The 22,848-nt window shown below is 45.4% G+C and overlaps 3 protein-coding genes and 1 long non-coding RNA gene across 4 annotated transcripts in view; 2 read left to right on the top strand and 2 right to left on the bottom strand.

Moving 5' to 3' along the window:
• Positions 1–4,987: 4,987 nt before the first annotated feature.
• LOC103364775 (neoverrucotoxin subunit beta-like) lies at positions 4,988–6,680 on the bottom strand. Its single transcript, XM_008292024.1, has 2 exons — positions 6,398–6,680; positions 4,988–6,037 (listed from the first exon to the last, which is right to left on the bottom strand). Exons 1-2 carry the CDS (start codon positions 6,417–6,419, stop codon positions 5,457–5,459), a joined length of 603 nt encoding a protein of 200 aa, XP_008290246.1. The 5' UTR covers positions 6,420–6,680; the 3' UTR covers positions 4,988–5,456.
• On the bottom strand, positions 6,358–12,279 carry LOC103364776 (NACHT, LRR and PYD domains-containing protein 3-like). Its single transcript, XM_008292025.1, has 9 exons — positions 12,092–12,279; positions 11,857–11,958; positions 9,624–11,475; positions 9,187–9,360; positions 8,200–8,346; positions 7,954–8,103; positions 7,669–7,842; positions 6,875–7,048; positions 6,358–6,444 (listed from the first exon to the last, which is right to left on the bottom strand). Exons 1-9 carry the CDS (start codon positions 12,204–12,206, stop codon positions 6,384–6,386), a joined length of 2,949 nt encoding a protein of 982 aa, XP_008290247.1. The 5' UTR covers positions 12,207–12,279; the 3' UTR covers positions 6,358–6,383.
• Positions 12,280–16,759: 4,480 nt separating this feature from the next.
• Positions 16,760–21,192, top strand: LOC103364774 (uncharacterized). The gene is made up of 3 exons (XR_520569.1): positions 16,760–17,008; positions 17,757–17,877; positions 21,062–21,192. It is a non-coding gene; the product is annotated as an uncharacterized LOC103364774 (long non-coding RNA).
• Positions 21,193–21,201: 9 nt separating this feature from the next.
• Positions 21,202–22,848, top strand: part of LOC103364778 (chromobox protein homolog 1-like) — a gene marked incomplete at its 5' end in the record, with an annotated part of 5,289 nt that continues 3,642 nt past the window's right edge. The window contains 3 exons of the mRNA XM_008292027.1: positions 21,202–21,374; positions 21,506–21,677; positions 21,822–21,916. Of these exons, the coding sequence (XP_008290249.1) occupies positions 21,202–21,374; positions 21,506–21,677; positions 21,822–21,916 (440 nt within the window). The remainder of the gene's footprint in view (positions 21,375–21,505; positions 21,678–21,821; positions 21,917–22,848) is intronic.

Here is a 22,848-nt window from a genome sequence, read left to right as displayed (position 1 = left end):
GAGGAGGAGGAGGAGGAGGAAGAGGAGGAGGAAGAGGAGGAGGAGGAGGAGGAGGATGGACCGATAATCAACGTGGGAGGTTGTGCTGTATTGTTGGTTCGATGTGGACTGGTTTGTGTTGTGATGTGTATTCTGTACTGGGGTGTGATTAAACCAGCTGCTGCCTTAATAAACACACAAACTGGGTCGCTGGTTCTGGTCACCTGCCTTGTTGTTCTGTTCATCCTTATTATTGTGATGTCTAGTCTTCCTCCTTCCTGTCCTGACTGGTTCTGCTCAGCCTGTAAGTTTAGCTACTATCCTACTAACTCTGCTTCAGCGTGTTAGTTTCTGTTGGACCTGCTGCTGTAACTTGGTTCTGACCTGTCTGGACCTGGTATCCGCTCTCATTCCAGCTCTGTGTGTTTGTTTTGTGATATTATTGATCAGGTAAAGCTGTTTGATTTGATTTGGAATTTTAAAAGCTTGTTTTTTTTTTACCCTTTTTCCAACATAAATGTAGGATTTTAACTTTTTAAACATTTGATCTGATTGGTTCTGGACTCTTTTTGTGCCGTTACAGACCCACAAGCTGGATGTTTGTTGTGTTTTTCTATATTTCTGCACATGTGCACTGTGTCCCGTATACTAACTAGTATTCATGCACTGCTGCTCATCACATGCTGCTGCTGTTTTTCTTTGTTCTTGTATTTCTGGTGTTTTGTATTTTTAATGTACGGACGCCTGAATGTTCCCCTGACGTTGATAAAGCGTTCGTCCATGTAAACTCAGTGACAGGTTTGTTGTAGAGTTTCAACTGAGACTCGTTCTGACACTTTTCCACCGGCCTGTGGTTGAAGTGAGAGGTTCTGATGCAGCTCTGAAGTTTATTCTCCTGTCTTGAGATGAGTCTGCACCGCTGCACCCTCTGCTGGCTGAAAATGCAATTACACCACCTAGATATTGCTCTATTGATAAGATACAGACATCTATGTATTGATCTATTGATCTATTGATCTATTGATAAGATGCAGACCACTGGTTGGAAGCTGATGGTTAAATATTGGTTTGAATATTTTTAAATTCCATTTTTAAAAATTTGTTTTACATATATTTCAACACGATGATCAGACAAATGACCCTCGTCACATTATTTAACTGCATCTTTATAGTTAGAATTTTACACAGTATTTTTATATAATTCTGCATTTTGTATTTTTTACAAGAAAAATAGCTATTTTATTTATAAACACATATGAGGCACTACTGTGTGTGTGTGTGTGTGTGTGTGTGTGTGTGTGTGTGTGTGTGTGTGTGTGCGTTAATTTTTTTTTAGTTAAAGCAAAACTATTTTATTATATTTCTAAAATATGATATTTTGCATGTAATAAATGAATTTAAAATAAATTAACAAAAAGCATCACAACGCTGAGTCTCTGTTAATTATTTTAGGTTTTTAAAATACAATAAAAATTAAAGGTCAATCCGACACATTACAACACATTTAGTTTTAGGCTTTAATAATGCTTTTTTTGTTTAAATATATATATTTTTAAAAAGCAATAATATACAACTACAATTTCATAAAAATATCAATTGTAAAAAATAAAAAGGAATAGAATTATTAAATTAACGCTGTTGAAAGAAAACAAAATGCTACTTAAAAATTTAAATATTGTGATTTATAAATGTTATTAGAACATGTGATATATTATTTAAGAGGCCTACAGCATCAGATTAAATGTAATAATGAGTGAATAAATGCTCTGACAGGGTATTTATGGAGGTATTTAGATGATCTGACGGAGTTTAACTGCTCAGCTCTTGGTGTCACCTGCAGACTGAGCATCAACCAGCTCGTCTGTCAGCTTCCACTCGGTTCATCTTCTGCCCAGAATCATGGAGGGAATAAATCCTCACACTTTCCTTCCGGTGCCGGATCCACGTCGTATATTTCAAAGTTATCATACTGAGAGACCAAATCAAACGGGTGTATTTCCAGCCCGTTTAGAGAGGAGTTATATCACAGCCTGCAGCACCTGATTCAGGCTCTCTGAGACCCGGCTGGTGTCAAACACATCCTGCTTCCTCCCTGACTTCACCACCAGAGCTTCATCTCTCATCCACTCTGGTGTGTTTTCAGCTCTTCTGCTTAAGACAGAAAGCTGCGTTACTTATAGACCTGGTGGCAGCAGCAGGAGCCCTGCAGCTGCCTGTGGTGACAGCAGTGGTACCACCAGGACTCCATCCAGAGGATCAACCACCAGCTGGGCCTGAACCGGCTCCCAACCCCCACCTGGTGGCCAATGTCGGTACTGCAGCGTTCAAACACAACATCGTGACGAAGTTACTGGAGTTAAGTAAAGTGAGAAAAAGTACCATACACAATAAATTCCTTAAATTAAAAGGTGGTAGAACATTATTATTTTTAAAAAAGGCATAAAAACAGGTCCAGGTGGGTTTGAAAAGCAACAGGCCTTTATTTCGGAGGACTAGAGGCCTTCTTCTGGGTGTTCTGACCCACCTCAAGTGCCAGAACCTGGATTTTTGTGCCACTTGTCATTTATCTGTTTAGTGTACTTTTAATTCTTTCACCCGTCTTTATCATTATTCCCTTCCATGGTGGTCTGAGGAGCACCAACGACACTCCTGTTACTTTATATTTATCCTCAAATTGCTCATAATAATCAGCACTCACCTCAGGAAAGCTACCGGTGGATCAACTGCTCCTCAGTGGAGCGAGTGACTCACAGAAGACAGATTTAAAGGACAACAGATGAAACTCTGAGCATCAGAGGCGTCGCTCTTTGAGTTTTTATACATGTAGCACAACAGAAGCTTCCAAACGGATCCATTTATAAAGTTCTGGAGGTTTTCTGAGTCTGTTGGCAGAATAACAAAAGCAGAGACAGAACACAACATGGAAACGACTTGAAGTGAGTCAGACATGAACAGATGACTCGTGTGGCTCCAGTACGACCCTAAAGAAGTACCATCATCTGCAGGCCCGGCTGCTGTACGTCCTGCATCATGACGGCGTTTATCCCGCTCAGAACCGGTACCAGTCACTTCCAGATCATCAGTGGATGAAGACGAGCAGCCGAGTCTGGTTCTGTGAGCCTGATGCTGTCACTGTTTGGGATCTACCTGCTACAGAGAACCTGATGTTTTTAGATCATTTCTGATGCTTTCACCAGCACCTGGATCTCCACCATCCTCTGTTAAGGCCTCCAGCAGCAGGCGTTCAGTCTGAGCCTCAGGAACGAGTGTGTTCATCAGGAGGTCATCCACATCGAGCTCATCGCCGTCTGCTTGTCTTCAGAGTCCTTCACTGGCAAAGACGAGGACAGACTCTGGTTCTGTTGTGGTAACCCTGAAACATGCTCATATGTTATGAGAATGCTATAATATATATAATAATACGTCCCATACAGTCGAGCTGCTCACTTCAGTTTCTTCCTCGATTCATTTAATAGTTTATGTTTAGCTTCCGTTCTCTTTATTTGATCCGGTCACGTGTTCTTCCTCCTCCACCAATCAGCCTCCAGCAGGTTAACGACACACCTGAGACGCTGTTGGTGCGCTGACGTGTGTCTTCAGCTTCTCTACAGCTGACCCAGTCAGTCCGGTTCTGTTCACTACAGATGTTTGTTCCTGACATGCTGCCCTTCCATAAAGCACCTGGTTCTGTCCGGTGATCGGATCCGTTTACCGTCCTCACATCCATTTTTACTCATTTTTAAACCCATTCTGCAGGTTCTTCACACCGTCTTGTGTTTCTTTTACATCCTACAGCTTCACATCGCCCTGAAATCAACCTGCACTGCTTCACACATGAAGATCAAACTCGTCTCTATCAGCGATTAAAGGTCCAGTAATTATTCTAATTGTCTAAAATACAGTCGGTTTAGGGTTCGTTTTAAATGGCCCTGATAAGACATGAACATTTTATGAGACATCAGTGAATCTTCTTTCTTTAAACAGTCACTAACTAACTTCTCAAACAGGACTTCACTCCTCTGTGTTACATGTACGATGATGAATGACTGATGAGCTGCTAAACGTGCAAACTCAGCTTAAATTTTATAAATAAACTCCATGAATTTCACAATGAGGAAACACCAGAGGCAATTTAAGCAAAAGAAAGAATAAAGAAAAAATTAAGAGGAGGAAAAAAAAGACATTTATAATAAAGTAAAATCTGAAAAAAGATAAAACAGACTAAAATATATAAATAAATAGACTAATTAATACATAATTAAAAGTGAATGACAGCCAGGCTATAGAGTGATTAGCTTCTTTGTGCAAATCTCATAAATGAAACTCTCCACTAAGAAATTTTATGTCTGATCAGCGACAGTTTGAGGTTTTGTTTTAAACATTGGAGCCCAGATTTGGTCAAACTGCACCGTTATGCTTCGGCCACTAGATGGCAGGATTGCCTTAGTTTTTATGTAGTAACACTGTTAAGTTTCTTTTTTAGCATCCATTAGTTGTAGTTTACGTTGTGCTCACTACATCATGGTTTATTATATTTATAACAATGTCAGGAAACAGCAACACCTGAACCACGTGACTCTTATGTTCTCCACAGGAAGCCACTCTGTGCTGTTAGCCTCCACCAGCCCTGATGGACCCAACATGAAGACTAACAGCAGCTGAACCAGATCCGATCGTGACACACTTGCTGTCCTTACTGCCGGTGCACAAGAAGAGTCTCTGGTTCTCTGGAAAAACACGCGTTTGCTTTTGTTTGCAAGGCCGTCACGTGTCCATATGCACATATGGATCTTCCTGCGTGGAGTCTCCATGTTCTCCCTGTGCAGCGTGGGTTCTCTCCGGGTTCTCCGGCTTCCTCCCACAGTCCACAAACATGCTGAGGTTAATTGGTGATTGTAAATTGTCCGTAGGTGTGAATGTGAGTGTGCTTGGTTGTCTGTCTCTAAGTGTAGCCCTGTGATAGACTGGTTACCTGTCCAGGTGAACCTGCCTTCACCCTGAGTCAGCTGGGATAGGCTCCGCCCCCCATGACCGTAGTGAGGATGAAGGTGTAGAGATGATGGACGGATGTGGAAACGCTAATGTTTTCTGACGCTCTGTCACAGAACTAAAAAAATACGTTCCTCTTCATTGGACGACTTTGTTATGAAGCCAACAACAGGAAAATCTCTTGACTGAGGAAATCTAGAACATGTTGGTGACGGACATGAGACCCTGTTCATGGTTGTGATCGAGGTTTCAGAGAGACGATCGAGCAGTTCAACCCAGATGACCGTGATAACAACCCACCAAGCAGATCCCACTTCACCACAATGATGGAACTCAGTCATGAGCACTGAGCACAAAATGCACTTTTGTTATATCTGAGTGAGACCAGAACTTATTTTTTGTGGATAAAGTCTAGTTTCAGTTCCTACCTCATTTGATTTTGCAGCTACGTTTCATGTCACAGACAAATGAAGCAAAGAAAAATCAGACTAATCACAAAAATAGTCGGTGACCAGCTGACTGTCAAAGTTGTCGTTTGTGGCAGCCTGAGTGCACAGTGATGCAAAAGAGCCGGTACCAATAACCTCCAGCACCGGGTAGAGCGGCTCGGTGAAGGTGCAGTGGAAGGTGTGGATGTGGGTCCGAGTGTCTGAGAAGACCCTGTAGAAGGACAGAGTGCCAGCGGGCCAGTCCAGATACACCGCCACCCTGCAGGGACTGCGAGAGGACGGTACCGATGAGACGGTGCCCTTTCCGTTGTACCAAGCAACGTTCCTGTAGTCCAACCCCCACGACTTCTTGTTCCACCCAAGCAGGGAGTCGTCCGCTTTGCCTTTCTTCTCGATTCCTCTGTACGCTACTCCCACTGAAACCGGTCCCTTCCACTCCACCTCCCAGTAGCACCGCCCAGTCAGGCCGTTTGTACACAGAACCTGGCGCCTGAACTGAAACCTGTCTGGGTGATCCGGATACGGCTGCTGCTCGCTAACCACAGTTGCCGTCTTGCGATCCTGAGACAGGAGGAAGTTCTTGTACGCTGTGTTTGGGTCCAGTGTGAGTTCACAGGCATCTGGCAGGAGGACAGAAGACTCCACTTAGAACGTAGCTCGAACTCACACGATTAGTTTTTTCATTTTCACAGATGTCAAGGTCACATTTTAATTTAAACGTCATCTTCTGGTGAAGCAGGTGAAAAGTCGTATGTTTAACTCTTTCCATTTTAGATATTTAAACGGCGTAAAATGACAAAAAGCCTAAAGAGCGTAGAAATGACATGAAAAAGATGAGGTGTGTAGATAAAGATTCATATTCTTTTCCGATGAGAAAACTCTGAAGAGCTCTAGGTTGCAAACTGCAGTGAGGCTGCAGTACAGCGCTGCCCGTATAGAGAAAGCCAGGACAGGAGCTGCTCTTCTTCATTGGTACTTACACTTTCTAGGCCCAGGCAGCATTCTGGACTCTCCACAGTGATCGACCCTAAAGGGAAGACGAGGGGACACTGTGTCATCATCAGCTCTATGGGGTTATCCTTACCAGGCAGGTAAGGAAGTCATACTGAGGTTGGCTGACGACCTAATGTTGGATCGCAGGCCGTAGCCACAGTAGAAATACCCACATTTAAAACAGCTGCATTTCCACCACGACTCCCCACAAGTTTAGTTCTAAAACTTCCTTAAACTTTTACTGGGTCTTCTGTTGGTCCGTCAAAGCAGAACGAATAAACGTGAGTGTGATTGCAGGTGCAGGTTTCTTAACATGTAGAGTGAAGGGGAGAACGTACTGACCACTCAGCCACGTTTGGATCCGCTCTAGAAGTTCCCAAATATTAGAAAATATTCAACCTTTAGAAAGCACAGCAGGGACCGTCTCTGGCACTGTGAAAGCCCAGTATATGAGCCATGTTTACCTGAGGGTGTCCAGTCTCCACTGTGGATCCTCCAGTCCAGCTGAAAGCAGCTTCACCCCGGACTCTCCTGGATGGTTGTAGCTCAGGTCCAGCTCTCTCATGTGGGAGGGATTGGAGCTCAGAGCGGAGGCCAGAGAACCACAGCCTTGCTCCGTCACCAGGCAGCCTGACAAACTGTCAGACGTGCACATTTACATCACTTTCACACTTTTACTGTCACAGATGGGTCAGAAAAGTTCCAGGACTGGTGTCACAAGAGATAGATTTCAAATCCAAACTACCAGTGTTCTCCTTCCCAGTAACCCTCCTGGAGTCCACCACCCTCCTCCAGCCTTCTCTTCAGGCCGCCATGCCCTCCTGGAAGGATTCTTCAGGATCCTCTCAGCTCCGTCCTCACAGCCATCTTGATGTCGTCCACGTCTTCTAAACGGGTCTCCTTGATGAGCCCTTGAGCTTGGGGAAGAGGAACCAACCCCACAGAGCCAGGTGGGGTGAGTAGGGAGGAGATGTTCTCCTCAGCAGGAGCTGTGGGATGCTCAGGACGCTGTGAGCAGGTTGTCATGGTGACGCAGCCTCCACTGGTCCTGACACAACTCTGCCTCTTCTGGACGAAGCAAACGCTGCAGGACCTCTGTAGACGAGCTGGTTGATGGTCTGAAGGAGAAACTCCTGGTTGGTAGCTTGAGATCTATCTTTAGTGACACCAGTCCTGGACCTTCTCTGACACACCTCGTACATGCAGATGTTAAGATTTAATTCTCTTTATACAAAAACAAAGCTTCAGGACTACCAACCTCAGGCTTTCCAGTCTACAGTATGAGCTTTCTAGTCCAACTGACAGCAGCTGTACTCCCGGGTCGCCCAGGTCGTTGTTGCTCAGGTCCAGTTTCCTCAGACTGGAGGGCTTGGACCGGAACACTGAGGCTAGATAGTCACAGCCTTTCTCCGACATCCAGCACAAGCTGAGCCTGAACAAAAATTTAATTGAGTTATTTTTTCTTCTGGGTTGTACCAAAAGTGTTAGAGCATGACAGATGTGACAGAAACAAACTTAGAGTAAGAAAACAAAGTGAACAGACCTGAGGTTTTCCAGTCTGCAGTGTGGACTCTCCAGTCCAGCAGAAAGCTGCTTCACTCCAGCATCCTGCAGGTCGTTGTTGCTCAGGTCCAGCTCTCTGAGGCTGGAGTACTGGCCCTCACTGTGTAGGCAGAGCTCACAGGATCCCGGTCTAAGAAAAAAAGACAATTAACAAGAAATAAAATCCACAGGCAGCGTGAACACTAACAGTTTTCTGGTGTGCTTCAGCCAGCTGTACAATCCTTACGTTGTTATGATGGAAGGTTTCACAGTTAGCTGCTTCGCTCCTGGATTTCTGGTACGATGGTCCACGTCTTTGGGACGGGAGGGGCTGACGTTCAAGGCCGAGGCCAACGGAGCGCAGCCTCCCGAGGTGAGCTTACAGCGCGACAACCTGCGTATGACAAAGCTTCATTCACTTGTGCTGTCCATGCTCCTCTTGGCTCTGAACTTAGTTTGATCACCTGGATTTCTGTTTTTGACCTTAATTACATGTGGACTCTTGCTTTGATATCATCAGCAAACACATTCATAACACATCTTGCTCCTTTAAATGGTGTCGCTGCGGCTGTGGGTGGCTACAGCCGACTTGGGGCCAACGCGAGGTGCAGGAACATCCATGTGATCAGATCTTTCAGGCTTTCTCTTTTCACTGCAGTGTCGGATCTGACAGCTTCAGCGTTACCTCCTCGTGCACCGGTACAAAGGAAAATGGCAGTTACTGGACGCAACTCCGGTTCTAGGAGCACGAGAACAATTTAATGTGTTTGCCCTTATGTTGAATTTAGCATCAAGGGCACAGAAAAATGGCGCTTGTTGTCCACCCCGACTAGACCAGCTGTCTTCTCCAAGTGCGACCCGTCGGTGTCGACACCCACCAGTTTTTCACAGCTGATCAGGAATATTTACCCCAAGAACGGCCCTGAAAGAGGTTCTTGTGGTGGGAACAACGGTTCTACATAAAGACATAACACCAGTGGAATCGATATAAATGCAATATCAGCGTCCATCGTGATTATTCTTGTAATGAAAATGAATGTTCTTTCTGATAAAATGCAAAAAAAAAAGGTTCATTATTAGGCAGTGGCTCCAACCAACTGCTGGAACAGGAAGGAGAGAAAATGTGAATCCTAACAACGAGAGCATCACAAGAGCACAGAATGCAGCCCAGTGGAGGATACAGTAGTGCACATAAAAGCCCTCACTTCATTTAAACAGCATCAAGAGCACTGACCTGAGCGTCTCCAGTTTGCAGTGTGGACTCTCCAGTCCAGCAGAGAGAAGCTTCACTCCTGCATCCTGGATGTTGTTGTAGCTCAGGTCCAGCTCTCTCAGACTGGACGACTGCGAGCTGAGCGTTGAAGCCAGAGCTTCACAGGACGAGTGTGAGAGCTCGCACTGGCTCAGCCTGAAGTTAGGAATCAGACAGAGTGGGTTCAGGAAGGCATTTTGTTTTGACAAACAGCTGACTGAGGACATACAAAGCACCTCGTATTCAGTCTCATCAGGAGAGAATGATGTGACTATGGGATGCTGCTGTACGTTGTTGTGATGTTTAATGTCTGGACAGCTGGAGAATCTCAGCAGAGTGATGACAACCTCCACTCTATAGATATATTGAACCATATCATCCGACTGTAAGCGTTTAAATAACTTAAAACAGGTTCTTACAGGGCAGTCGTGGAGACTTTGACCAGTGGCAGCAGTCTCAGAAGAACCTCCTCTGATCTGGAGTATTTCTGGAGGTCAAACACGTCCAGCTCTTTTTCAGACAACAGTAACACGTAGACCAGAGCTGACCACTGGACCGGAGACACGTGGGCTGTGGAGAGGCTTCCTGCTCTCAGGTAGTGTTGGATCTCGTCCACCAGCGAACTGTCCATCAGTTCGCTCAGGCAGTGCAGCAGGTTGATGCATCTCTCTGGGGACGGATTCTCCCTGATTTTCTTTTTGATGTATTTCACAAGTTCCTGGTTGGTGTCTTTGCTGTTTGCTTTCTGCTTCAGGAGACCTCGTAGGAGAGTCTGATTGGACTCCAAGGACAGGCCCAGGAGGAAGCGGAGGAACAAGTCTAGGTGTCCGTTTGGACTCTGCAAGGCCTTATCCACGGCTTTCTTATAGACTTCAGTTGCAGATGCTTTCTGGAACAGCATGTTGAGGTATTCGAGAAGTGTTTGCGGTTCAGCCATCACATCACTGCTGTCGTTTACGAGTGACAGGACCACAAAAACAGCTGCCAAAAACTCATGGATGCTCAGATGAACAAAAGAGAACATCTTGTCTGCATTCAGTCCATCTTCCTCTTGAAAGATCTGCGTGAACACCCCCGAGTACACCGACGCGTCGCTCAGGTGAATGCCGCTGTTCTTCAGATCCGTCTCGTAGAAGATCAGGTTTCGTTTCTCCAGCTGGTGAAACGCCAGCTTCGCCAGCGATTTAATGATCTTCATGTTCTCATTCGTGCCATACTTTTTGGCGGTCTGTTTGATCTGAAACACCAAGAACTTTGCATACATCTCGGTCAGAGTTTGAGGAATTTCTTTGTTCTCACCTTCTCCTAACATCTGCGTCAGAACCGTGGCAGTGATCCAGCAGAACACTGGGATGTGACACATCATGTGGAGGCTTTGTGATGTCCTCACGTGGGAGATGATACGGCCACAGATCTGCTCATTTCTGAACCTCTTCCTGAAATATTCCTCCTTCTGTGGGTCGGTGAACCCTCTCACCTCTGTCATGATGTCCACAAAGTCAAGAGGGATCTGATTGGCCGCTGCTGGTCGCGTGGTTATCCAGAGGCGAGCGGCGGGGAGCAGCTTCCCCTGGATGAGGTTTGACAGCAATTCATTCACCAACAGCGGCTCGTCAGCAGAACATTCGTCCTTGTCGCAGAAGTTGAGGTGAAGGCGGCTTTCGTCCAGACCGTCGAGCACAAACAGAAGTTTAAATTTACTCTTGTCGTAGTTGGTGTTTCCTGAAGTCTGCAGTTTTCTGAAGATGTAATTAAGAGTCTCCTTTTCGATGTCTTGGCTCTCCCGGATACATTTGTGTATGAGCTCAGCAAGACGAAACCTCCTCCCCCTCAGTAAGTTCAGCTGGCGGAAGGTGAAGAGGAACGTGAGATGCATGTCCTGATTGGCTCTTCCTTCGGCCCAGTCCAGGATGAACTTGTGTACGAGGAACGTCTTGCCGATTCCTGCAATCCCATGAGTCAGAACTGTCCTCACGGGCGTGTTTTCCCCAGACGGGTGTTTGAAAATGTCGTTGTGCTGAATCGACCTCTCGGTTCCTTGTGGCCTTCTGGGTGCCAGCTCAACGTGCCTGACCTCATGCTGCCTGCTGACGTCCTCATCTTTCCCGTCTATGATGTAGAGCTCAGTGTAGATGTCATCCAGAAGTTTCTTGTCCTTCTGCTTCGACGACCCCTCGAGGACACACATATACTTGTTGTGGAGGTTTGACTGGAGCACGCGTTGGTACGACGTGATTGGTTGTGGAGGTGTTGCTCCTTGCACCAACAAATCTGAATGGAGTAAAGTCACATTATTAAGTGTTAAATAGTGTTTAAATATAACCCCTGAACGTTTTATAACATTTATGAGCAGAGCCACAGACTGAAGGCTGCTGGTGTGTGCATCTGTGGATCAATAAATAACATGGAAACCAAAAAAAACTAAAAATGCATGAAATAGTCTCAAAAAGTCTAAAAATAATCTGAGCTGCTTAAAAGGTTCCCACAACCTTCTAAAAATCCATTTCAGGTAGATTTTAGCTCATAATCCTGAATCAACAGCTGTTTGCTCATCAGAACGGTTTCACATGTGCAGCGGATGCAAACCACAAAAACATGGCATGAAATTATTAGAGCAGCTGCTAAACCCCAAACGAACTGATGCAGCTTCACCTTCAGCCTGTAACTCAGGGGCAGGAGGGTAAGAAGGAACCGCCTGCTGAACAGAACCAGCTCCTGTGGTCCTTAAAGTCTCACCAACATCAGCAGCAGCATCTGAGAGAGATGCAAAGAGAAAGAAAATGTTCAGGGAGGCCTTGACTTTCACTCTGGTGGAAACCACATGAGTGAAAGATTCAGTATCTTGTGTCTGTTAATGTGAAACTGGACTTTAGATTGCAGGACTTACTGCCAGGCTGAGCATCACTTTGTGGAATACACTCCACTAAATCATTCCTGCTGATCTTCCTCAGAACTTCGGCTGTGATCCGCAGAGCTCCATGAAGGCTGTAGGCCTGCACCATCTCATCCACCGTGTCCTGCCTGTCGGCCTTCTCAAGGCGGCATTTTGGGATAGCTGGGAAACCCTCTATGATGCCAGTCTGCCTCAGGAGAAACTGAAAATGCTTGAGCTCATCAGTCCCCAAGTCCTGCAGAACTTCCAGGAGGAGCTCCACGTGCGACACCATGACCGGTATCTGCTCAAACCAGAGGACAGTGTGATCATCAGACATCGGCTTCAGAAGGCTACTCAGAGGATCACACAGAAGACCAACAAACCATTTACATTTTATACTTTAGTGTCTCTGAGCACTGATATTCTCTCCATGATATTCCTCTCCAGACCAGACATAGTACGAGAAACGGTCCAAAAGTATGATAAACCTCTGTAGATACAGGTCAGGGGTTTCATGTAATATCCATCGTTAATCATCAGGATAAGGTAGAAATGTGAAGGCTCTGGCCTTGGTCTGATTCCTGGTGGCTGGTTTAAATATTTCTGAAACTAAGGAACTCCTTAAATTTCACCACAACAGATTCCAGCGTTTACTCAGAATGGTGAAGAACAAGAAACATCTGACGGAGGTCAGAGGTCAGACTGGTTGGAGATGACAGAGAGTCTACAGCAACAACACATCCAGCCCTGAGGCATGTGGGCGACAAAAGCAGAAAAACATGTTGGGTTCCAGTTTTGTCAGCCAAGAACTGAAATCCAAGACAGAACTTTGGCATCAGCAGCATGAACCTGTGGAGTCTATCTGCCTCGGGTCACCAGTCCGGGCTGCTGGAGATGGTGCCGTGTTGTGATGAAGGCTTTCTTGGCTTCCTTTGGCCCCCTTTATACCAGTCACAGCTTGAATGCCACAGCCTTTTAGAGTCTTGTTGTTGACTATGTGCATCACGTTGTTGCTACACAGAAAAGCACCATAAACCTCAAACTTCAGGACTTCTCTTAAAATGATGTCATTGGCATTAAATTGGAAAGCGGTTTGTGTCTGAACCATAAATGAGATACCATCAGCCACCTTCCAATCTTCACCTGACTCTACATGTAAGATCAGGAGAATTCCTCAGAGATCCACTAATGGATACTGATTGGAGGTCTGTGATTTACAACCTCTGATTCCTGCATGTCACGAATGGACAGAACTCCAAGATCAGTTTATATTTGTCATAGAGATGCAGGAAGACTGCTGGGAAAGTGGAGCCACAGACAGCAGTGGCTTACAGAGGACAGCTTAGACGGTTTAATGAAAAAACACTAAAGACACCAAACAGCAACAACAACATTTAAATGCTGCTTCAACGGATATGAACTGTCGTCCGTTAGTGGGGCTGGGCTTGACATCTACTAAACAGGGTGTGATGGCGTCTAACCATGAACATCTGAAACCGCTTTAAGGTGAAACACACTCACACTGAACAAACACAACCACATAAATAGCATCGTTTAGCATCGTTTACCATCGTTTAGCATCATTTAGCATCATTTAGCATTTCAAACAACACACTCGTAACTTATTCAGCCTTTGTTGAAGTACTTCAGTTCTATTTCTTAACTTTTGTATGTTGAGCTGTTTGTTTAAAGTTGTACTAGTCTTTGTTGTACCGGTGCTCGGGGATCCAAATCTCCTGCTGTGGCCATTTGACTGACTTCAGGCTGAACATGGCGACCAGGAAGCACCGGGCTTTTATACCAGAGCTGCCAATCAGACCGTACCAAGTGCCCGCTACTTCTAGGGGTGGACTTGTTCGTCTTAATTCAAATTTTACTTCATTTATTTGACTTGTGTTGGGTAATTACATACATTTTGGGTTTGTTTGTTACTGTTATTTTGATTTAGCAGATCAACTGTACTGTTCAGTGTTTTTTGTTGCTAGTTCAGGTGTTTTATGTCCCCCTATTGTGTGTAAATGGTCTGACCAGCCAGTGTTTTATCTCCTTTCTGGTTTTCTGGTCTGTCATGACTTTGTTCTGTTATTCTGTCCTCTCTCATAGGCCTGAGAAACCCTATTGGTTTTTGTACCTTTGTCATTTTTTAGGTCAAAAAAACTCAATGTTTTTTTAATTTACCTTTGAATTTTTTAAGTCCTTTGCAGCTTCCACAGAATAATTATTTAATATTATTATTTATTATTTTATTTATTATTTAAGACTCAGTCTTGGCTTATGAGTGTGGGCGTGTCTGTCTGTGTTATCCCTGCAATGGACTACAGGATGAAGAGGATGGAGGCAATATTAATGTACGTATGTAGAATGACTCAAAACATGAAAAGATGTCTTTATATTCAGTTCATTTTAATAAAAAAAACCCACAGAAAAGCCTGCTGCCTGCCTTGGCTGTATGCCTCAGTAAAAATCAACGTTTGTACAAAATTCCATTTAAATCTGTTCTGGGTTAAGTGTTGTGTGGCCTTAATATAGAAAGAGTGTGAAAACCTTTAAAACTATTTGGTCACACTAAGCAAAAGCCCATTATAATGCAAGAGCAAACATTACAACACATGAAAAAGTACATTTGAGAAATACCTTGACTAACTCCGCTTTCGTTCCTCAAGTCAAGACATGTCCACAACATCAGCGTTGTGCCAAAGGAGTAGCTCAGTGAAGAAACTGAAAGTGCAAAGAGTCTAGCGTTGGCTCCCACTACAAGTAAAATCCTTATCGTCCATATATTTGGAAGACTCCACTGAATCAAACCACCAAAGTCTCACCTAAAGGGAATAAAGTCTCACCTGAGCTCTGGTTTCTCAGGTGTGTTACAAACCAAGAAGGAGAACCAAATGAATTTCAGTCTCCCGGGAATTTTCCCTGCTCGTCTCTTCCCTTTCCACACACAAGAGCAGCATCAATCCAAACAGAGAAAGTTCAGAATAATTGTTCAACAATACATACATCGCAGGTGTTTAGTACAACTCATTTCACTTTGGCCTCAAGCCAGAGGCAGCAAAACACAGACATGATTCTGTGAGATTTCCTTTCAACTCTACAGCAAAGAATGTCACCAGAACATCCTCCCAATTCAAGATGATAAGACAGAAGATATACACGTTAAAAGACATCAGAACCATCCAGCCTCCTTCTTTCATCGCTTACCCAAATAGAACAACAATGGAAAAAGTATTTAATGATCTACTTAAATCAGAGCAAACGAGTCAGATCTTGTTTAAAGGGGATATTCAGGAGTCCGTCTGGCTCTGTTTATATATTAAAAGAGACAAAAATGGTACCAACCTGCCTGCTGATCCGCTCAGACTGTTTCCGTTGAATGCTGAAATGGGGAACTGAGCCAGGGGAAATAAATTTCTTTCTGCTGACTAAATCCAGCTTCACCTCATGCCAGTTCCTCATAGGCTGTCTTCACTGTGATCGTTTGTTCAGATGAATCTGGCCAAGTAGTAAAAGTAGGAAGAACAATTCATTTATAAACCTCTTCATTAATAGCTCGTGTGTTTTAGTTTTGCTCATCTTTAAAACTTCACACACATCCAGAACATTTCTGTGTTTTGCAGATTTTTGGAAACTCATGAGCAGAGGTGCCTCCAAGGGGGACCCAAGGGGGCCACGGCCACCTCTGAAGTCTCACTGGCCACCTCAGATCCAATAGGATAAGTTTGTTCACTAAAACCTGGACAAAATACAGCATCCAAATGAAACAGCAGCGATGACTGGAGCAGCTGTCATAGCAGCAGCAGGTCGGACTGAAGCATCACAAGGACCAAATACTCCGTTTGTACCTTTAGTTGACGGAAGTGCAGATCAGCTGTTTGTAGGCGTCTTTCTGGTTTATTAACACTGACATCCTGTTTCAGGTCAAATTTGACCCGTTTTCACATTTGACAGCAGTAAAAATACCCTAAATGTCGTTTGTTCAGCCTGAAATTTGATGACTTTTTCTACAGTGACCCAAAATACACAAAAATGAAAATATTTATATATTCATACACTTGTTCAGGTGCTACAAGTTTTTGTACTCTGAGGCTGTTTTGGGTCAAATTTGACCCGTATATCCATTTAGATGGATTTTAGATCTACCAGTGTGGGTCAAATCAAGGAAAATGGTGGTTTTAGGGAATCTGGAAACTGTGAATCTGTACAGGTCATGTTTTATGTGTATTTTTAATTACATTTATTAACGTAACATAGGTTATGTAGACATTCTACACAGATCTGTATGTTGAAATGTGGTTTAGACACTGAATATGAGGGAATTCTTGACAGTTTAATATGAAGGTGTAAAATATAAACAGCATGTAAGGGTTAAGTACCTGCAGCATCACACAGCAGGAGGATCCATATAAGTGCCTCAAAGGACAGATCACAGTGGTCCCGACATTAATTACCTATTATTGTTTTTTTGGCAGAAATTTTAAAGAATAAAAAAAATTCATAATATTTGTTAATTTATTCATGTGTCTTAGCAGCATTTCTGCTCCTGGTTGAAACGTAATACACATTTTTTTTTAAAAAAAACAACAAAGTGTTAAGTAGTGCAGTTGCGAGTGGGATGCGCAAAACTTCAACTCCCAGCATGCCTTGCAACCACACTGCCCAGTGACGTATTTCCGGTGGTGCTGTTGGCGGGCAGAACGGGGTCGGAGCTGGTTGTTAGCGACGCGGCGGAGGCTATTGTGTGATTCAGCAGCGAAGCACATTGCGGGAGAAGTCGCTCCACACACGCCGCCGAGCCTTCGGGTAGTTTTTTTGGTCGCCTCTGGCCTGTCTTCGGCTCGTTCCTCGTCCCCAGCAGACGCTCAAATCTCGGCGTCTCCACTCGGGCCTGCCCTTAGCCCATACAAGCGCTCCGAAGCTTTCTCTTTAAAGGTAAGGCTCGCTGTAGCTAGCTTGTGGAGGCAAAACACGCCAGCCATGTTGCCCTCTGGCTGCAGGAGTCAGGCCGCCTGGCTCGGCTCTGTGCTCGGGTTTTTTTATTTGTTTGTTTGGGGGTTTTTTTGTTGGTGGTGAATTTGCAAAAACGTTGCGTTCAAATCCAGTAGAACCGAATCGTTTGAACTTAGCATCCGTTCGTTATTTAGCCCGTGCAGCGCGACGCTTGCAGCGCGTGCAGACATGATGGGAGGACGACGTGCTGCTCCGGTTCTGACCAAACACCGGACTGGACGCGATATTCACTTTGCACACACGAGCCTTCCGTTTTCACTAAATCTGCCCACATGTGTGTGAAGTTGCCGCAGTGTGCGTTTTTTCGCTGGTCGCGCTCTGGAGCCGTGGAGGCGGGGTGTTTTCCTCTCTTGCTAGCAAACCACCGACAACATGTGAACGACGTGCAATCAGCTAAGGAGATAAAAACAACAAAAAGGGGGGTTTCAGGTTGAAAACTTTTGGGATGTTACTGGTTCAACAGTTTGAAATGTGTACCCGGCGGCGTTTTTATCTCCGTACGTGCTCCGCCCTCCGTCGGGCTCAGAGGGCGGAGAAGGTACAGAACCGAAGTTACCGTCCAACAACTGCCACCTGAGCTGTGGTGGTTTTGGTGCTGGAAAAAAAGAAAAAGTGTAACCAGCCTCCTATGCAGCCATTCATTCCCGCCTTTACCTGTGCATTTCATTAGATTTCTTCAGTCCATCACACCAGCAGCACCAGTTGGGGTCCAACGACTGACTGACATATAAGCTACCCAACAAATATGGACCCTGCAGGACCCACCCTTCTAGCCAGATCTCTCAATGATGGTAAAATTTAACTCAACATACACACAATGACTCACAACCAGTGGCCCAGTTGCGACCTTTAGTCCCCACTGTTGCTCTCAGGTGTAAGTAGTGTGCATGGAAGCTGTTTGTTAGGATGTATTCACAGATTGATTGCTCACATGTTTAATCGTTTCAGGCATATAACTGTGTGTGTACATTCAAAGCTTTGCCAAAGCAGAGGGACTTCTAGTGCTGCTGCAGAAACACTCTTTGCATGTGCACATCCTGAATTTATCCAACCACCTGTAAGTGTTTTGTGTACAAGCAGTTTTTCCTCGACATAGCAGCTGTCGTAGCTCTCCTAATGTAGGTGCACACATAACCTGATTACTGTAATTGATTAATAGTTTAGTGAAGGTTGAGCGAATTAGGAAAGTAAATGTTTTCTGTATTGCAGGTTGTAACACACTGAGCTAGTGGCCACATCCACAGAATGAATGTTTCACCATATTTGCTGTGTTTTGACTTCTTTAGATTTACTGTTTGTTTTTTGTCTTCTTCTTCCTCGTCGTGATGTTTAGATGACTGTGCTTTCTAACTCTGCTTGTGTTGCACTAAAACGCTCTAAACGATCATAACAGTGGTTTTGTATGCAAGGTTTAGTCGATAAGTCAGATTGTGTGTATTTGATGACAGCAGTGGTGGCGTTCTGTAGAAACTGATGATTTATTTATGGTTGTAAAATGTGATCTGGTACCTTCTGAAGATGTGTGCCTGTCTAATTGGGTTGTGGACGTTTACTTCACTTTAAAAAGTTTCAGTAAAGCTCCTTTTCACACTCCTGTCTGTTACTCTGAGACGTCTGCTTCGTGTCTCGATGGTCACTTTTCTGTAAAAGTCGCGACACCAATCTCACTAACGTTTCTGTGTCACTTAACGTGTCTGAACTTAGGTAATGCACAAGATCACTACGAGCTGATGTAGGCCGTTGTAATGTGTAGCGGGTGATATAATTTCATGCATTGTGCCTCTCTCTGCTGTGGGTGTGACTGAATGGAGCCGTGAGGACCGTTATTGTAAAAGTGACCTGCGTCTGATGGAGCAGCAGTGTTGCGTATCATGTGTAAGAAAGATTTCCTGCTCTGTAATTATCCTCAAACAGGAGAAAGCGGTGCCTTTATCAGGAACTATTTTCAGTGCAGGATTAATCCATGTGTGGCCGTCCAGTCGGCGTTTACCACAGCAGGATGTTGTACGTGGAATCAGAGCTGCAGCGTCTGTTGTCATGGTAATGAAGCAGCAGATCGCCGACAGTGGAGCCGTATGGCACAGAGAAACAAAACGCGCCGCAGTGCTTGTTAGTAGAAAACGTTTCTGCTGTTGATGCCAGTTCCTGGAGAGCGTTACTGTACTGACCCGACAAAACAGGCAGCCCGAAAGTTCACTAAGGTTCAGGCTGTGCAGCATCTGTTGTACTCATGAGCTCGCTGTCTGTTATTCCTGGAAAGCCCCAACTATTCCACGCTCCCCATTTCGCTGCCCACCTGGGTGTCTGGAGTAAGCCGTGGCGTTGGATACCTGCCAAAATGGCCGCTGGAGTGGAGCCGCTCGGCAGACACTCTCCAGACGCACGGGTTGGACGTTCTGGGCTTGTCGCTGTTTGTTCTCCGAGTGGTGCAGCTCTTTATCTGGTGACCCCTCCTCCTTTCTCTCCCTGCATGCTCAGGTTTCAACTTCTTTTCACTCTGTTTGGGCCTAACATGGCTTCCTCTCAGCGTTCGGCCAGAGCTGGACAGGGAGGCTGCAGGATGGGACTGCACTTCATGTGGAATCACAGTTTGAGGGAGCTGAGGTTTTCATTTTGGGGTCTCCTAGTGGGTCTCATCAGTCCGTTAATCATCTCATAGTTCCTCATTCAGATCGCTTGCACCCTCATTGTTTGCATCAGTTTGTTCTGTCCAAGAAGTCTTTGGCTGTTTTGTTCTGATGATCTGATCTTTTGCTGAGCCGTGGTCCACATGAGGGGTCCGTGGTATGTGGACTGTAAATCCTGTTAATGTGTGTGAGGTTCTGTTGGCATCGACGTCCGTAGATGGTCACGGGGATGTGTGCCGGAGTCCATCCAGGCACGCATCGATGGATTGTTATCGACTATAAAAAGCAGATTGAAATGTGATCTTTTATTAGGTGGTGCTCTGTGGCTGCATGAGAGAGCCGGGTTTTATGGTTCAGGCCAGACTTTCAGGGTGCAGCAGTGACTGGCTCAGTGGGTGGTGAAATCCACTTTATAAGAACTGATTGATTAGTGCTTTAAGTGGTTTTTCCTCCTGTTTCAAAGAGCAGTGCACAAAATATCGTCGGTCTCATTCTTAGCCGACGCTCACCTGTTGAAGCAACCAGCAGCAGCACACACCAGATATTAATGTCGTTTCTGTGAGGAAGCTGAGGCTGAAATACGATTAGCGGGCCGTGTGCAGCGAGCCGAGGATCATTAGCGAAGGAAGACGCCGCTGCTGTTTGGCCGCACACGGTGCATGTGATGTCCAACAGAGTGAAAGGAGGATTTCTTGATGCCAGTTTGAGCCGTCAGAATCTCAGGTTAAAGAAAAGGTGCTGCAGCCAGCGTCTCTTTATTTTCAGAGCGTGTCACCTTTTCTTGTGTGCAGCCACTCTGAGCGCCTCTGATTAGAAATCTGTGGCCTTTTCAGAAAATCACTGTTGCTCACTTTCAGGCGTAACGGCGGCGCTCATTACTCTGGTAACCACGAGAACGGAGGAGGCGCTTGTTCTGGCCAAGGTCCACACAAAAAATAAGAAATGGATAAAAAGGATGATTGTAGCCTTCAGAGGTTAGACTGGTGATGTGTTGTCTGAACGCTTCTGATGTTCATCGAATGTGTCGGATACATACGTGATCAACCCTCAGGTAAACATGTGATTGGTATCGGCTGATATCAATATGACGGCTGTAGATTTCTGAAGTCTTGCTTCTTTTGGATCTCCTGTTTTTTTGCTGCATCTATCTGTGATGACGGCTGCTCATCAGTCACTTGCTGTGCCTCAACTTAATCAGAACCTTTTGTTTTCAGTCCTCGTGATTTGCTTTTAAATGTCTTTCAGTCAGAGTATTTGACTATCAGCACATGCCAGCTATAACTAACACTCGGTAAGGTTTTCTAACCCGTTCACCGTCACCCTGCGTGTCTCCTCTGGGCTCCACCAGAGCTGTCCTCAGCAGACGTCAAGCTGGCGGCCGTAGCAGGAAAGAAGGGCAAGAAGGCCGAGGAGGAGGAGCAGCCTGCAGCACCTGCAGCAGCACCGCCGGCACCACCACCAGCAGCAGCAGCAGCAACGGCGGCAGCAACGGTGACAGCAGCACCAGCACCAGCAACTGCAGCAGCTACAGCAGCAGCAGCAGGAGGAGCAGCAGCAGCAGAGGAGGAGGAAGAGGAGGAGTATGTGGTGGAGAAGGTTCTGGACCGCAGAGTGGTGAAGGGCAAAGTGGAGTTTCTGCTCAAGTGGAAGGGCTTCTCAGAGTGAGTACCAGACTCTACCCCCACATCTGCTGGCTGGTTTCCCCCAGAGAGTATTAACTGAATCACTACAGACTGTAATTAAATTAAAACATCCACCATTCATGTCTTTCTTTCTCCACCTGCTCGTCTAGTGAGGACAACACATGGGAGCCGGAGGAGAACTTGGACTGTCCCGACCTCATAGCAGAGTACATGCAGAAACACAAAGAGAAGGAGGAGAAGAAGAAGGAGAGCAAGAGGAAAGCAGCAAGCGAAGCCTCGGGAGACACAGAGGAACGAGGCAGCAAGAGGAAGAAGGAGGAGGTGAGTGACCTCTGCTCTTCTCTCTGAAGAGTCCCAGCAGTTGTTTTAATCGGATCAGCTCCACTCTAACGTCTGGAGCATCACATCCCAGCTTGTTTGCTCTTCAGCCATGTGACCTCTTGTTTGTGTACTTCTGGTGTCCAGGGTGAGAAGGCCAGAGGTTTCGGCAGAGGACTGCAGCCCGAGAGGATTATTGGAGCGACGGACTCGAGCGGAGAGCTCATGTTCCTCATGAAGTGGTGGGTCTTCACCGTCATCTGTTCTGATCCGATGAGACGGTTCTGTTGTTCTTTAGCAAACGACGACAATGAAATATTAGTGAGTGCATTAAATGCAAGGGAGGGTTTCCTTCTCACTTTGGGTTCTGCACCAGGGCTGGACTGGACCGGTTCCCCCTTCATGTATGCTAATGAGCTGCTAGTGAAGTGCTGGGTGGGGGCGTGCACGAGGGCCTCTGAGCGTTACAGAGGTCTGAATCCAAGTAATTTAATAGCTTTTCAAGGTCCTAGTCCAGTGTTTCCAACCTGCTCTGGCCTCTCGGTTCTGTTATGGCCCGGTTCTCTGGAGGACAGAACGGCAACATGAAACCAGGTTGGAGTCTGCTGGAATGAAGTCTTTTATTACGCAACAACAAAAAGGAAAGATCCGGCTTGGTGCTGCTGAATAGAAGAAATAAATAATAAGGACTGTTCCTGAAGCTCTCTGCTGCTGATGCTACAAGTGACGCGCTGCGTTTAAACAGTACGCTCATTATTTAGCTAGTTTTGTGTTTTATGTGGTGCGTTTATTGCTCTGTGATTGTTCCTGTTTCTGCACCAGCCCAGAGACAACAGATGAGGTATCTTTAATCAGGCGCTGTCCTCACAAAAACGAACGTATAAACCAAACAGAGCATCAGATAAGAGCTGCCATAGAGAATCATTCTGCATGGTAATAACGAGGCTGCTTCACCTGATCGGAGCTGAACCAGGTGTCGCTGTTTGTCATTTGGATGTTTAATGTCACATATACAGGCCAGATTTATTTATTTCTAAGTGAAACATCTGAGCTGAACATGTTTCCACCCATTACACCAATACAACTACAAGTCAGTACGGTACCAATGCTGTAACTTCAGTGACGTGGGGAGTGTTTCACTTCAGTCATGATTATTACTGAGGTTCTAGTTAGG

This window comes from Stegastes partitus, unplaced genomic scaffold (assembly GCF_000690725.1).
Source record: "Stegastes partitus isolate 25-593 unplaced genomic scaffold, Stegastes_partitus-1.0.2 Scaffold779, whole genome shotgun sequence".
In the NCBI taxonomy this organism is placed as follows: domain Eukaryota; kingdom Metazoa; phylum Chordata; class Actinopteri; family Pomacentridae; genus Stegastes; species Stegastes partitus.
The sequence above is the reverse complement of the archived record's forward strand: the minus strand, read 5'-3'. Positions and strand labels throughout refer to the sequence as shown.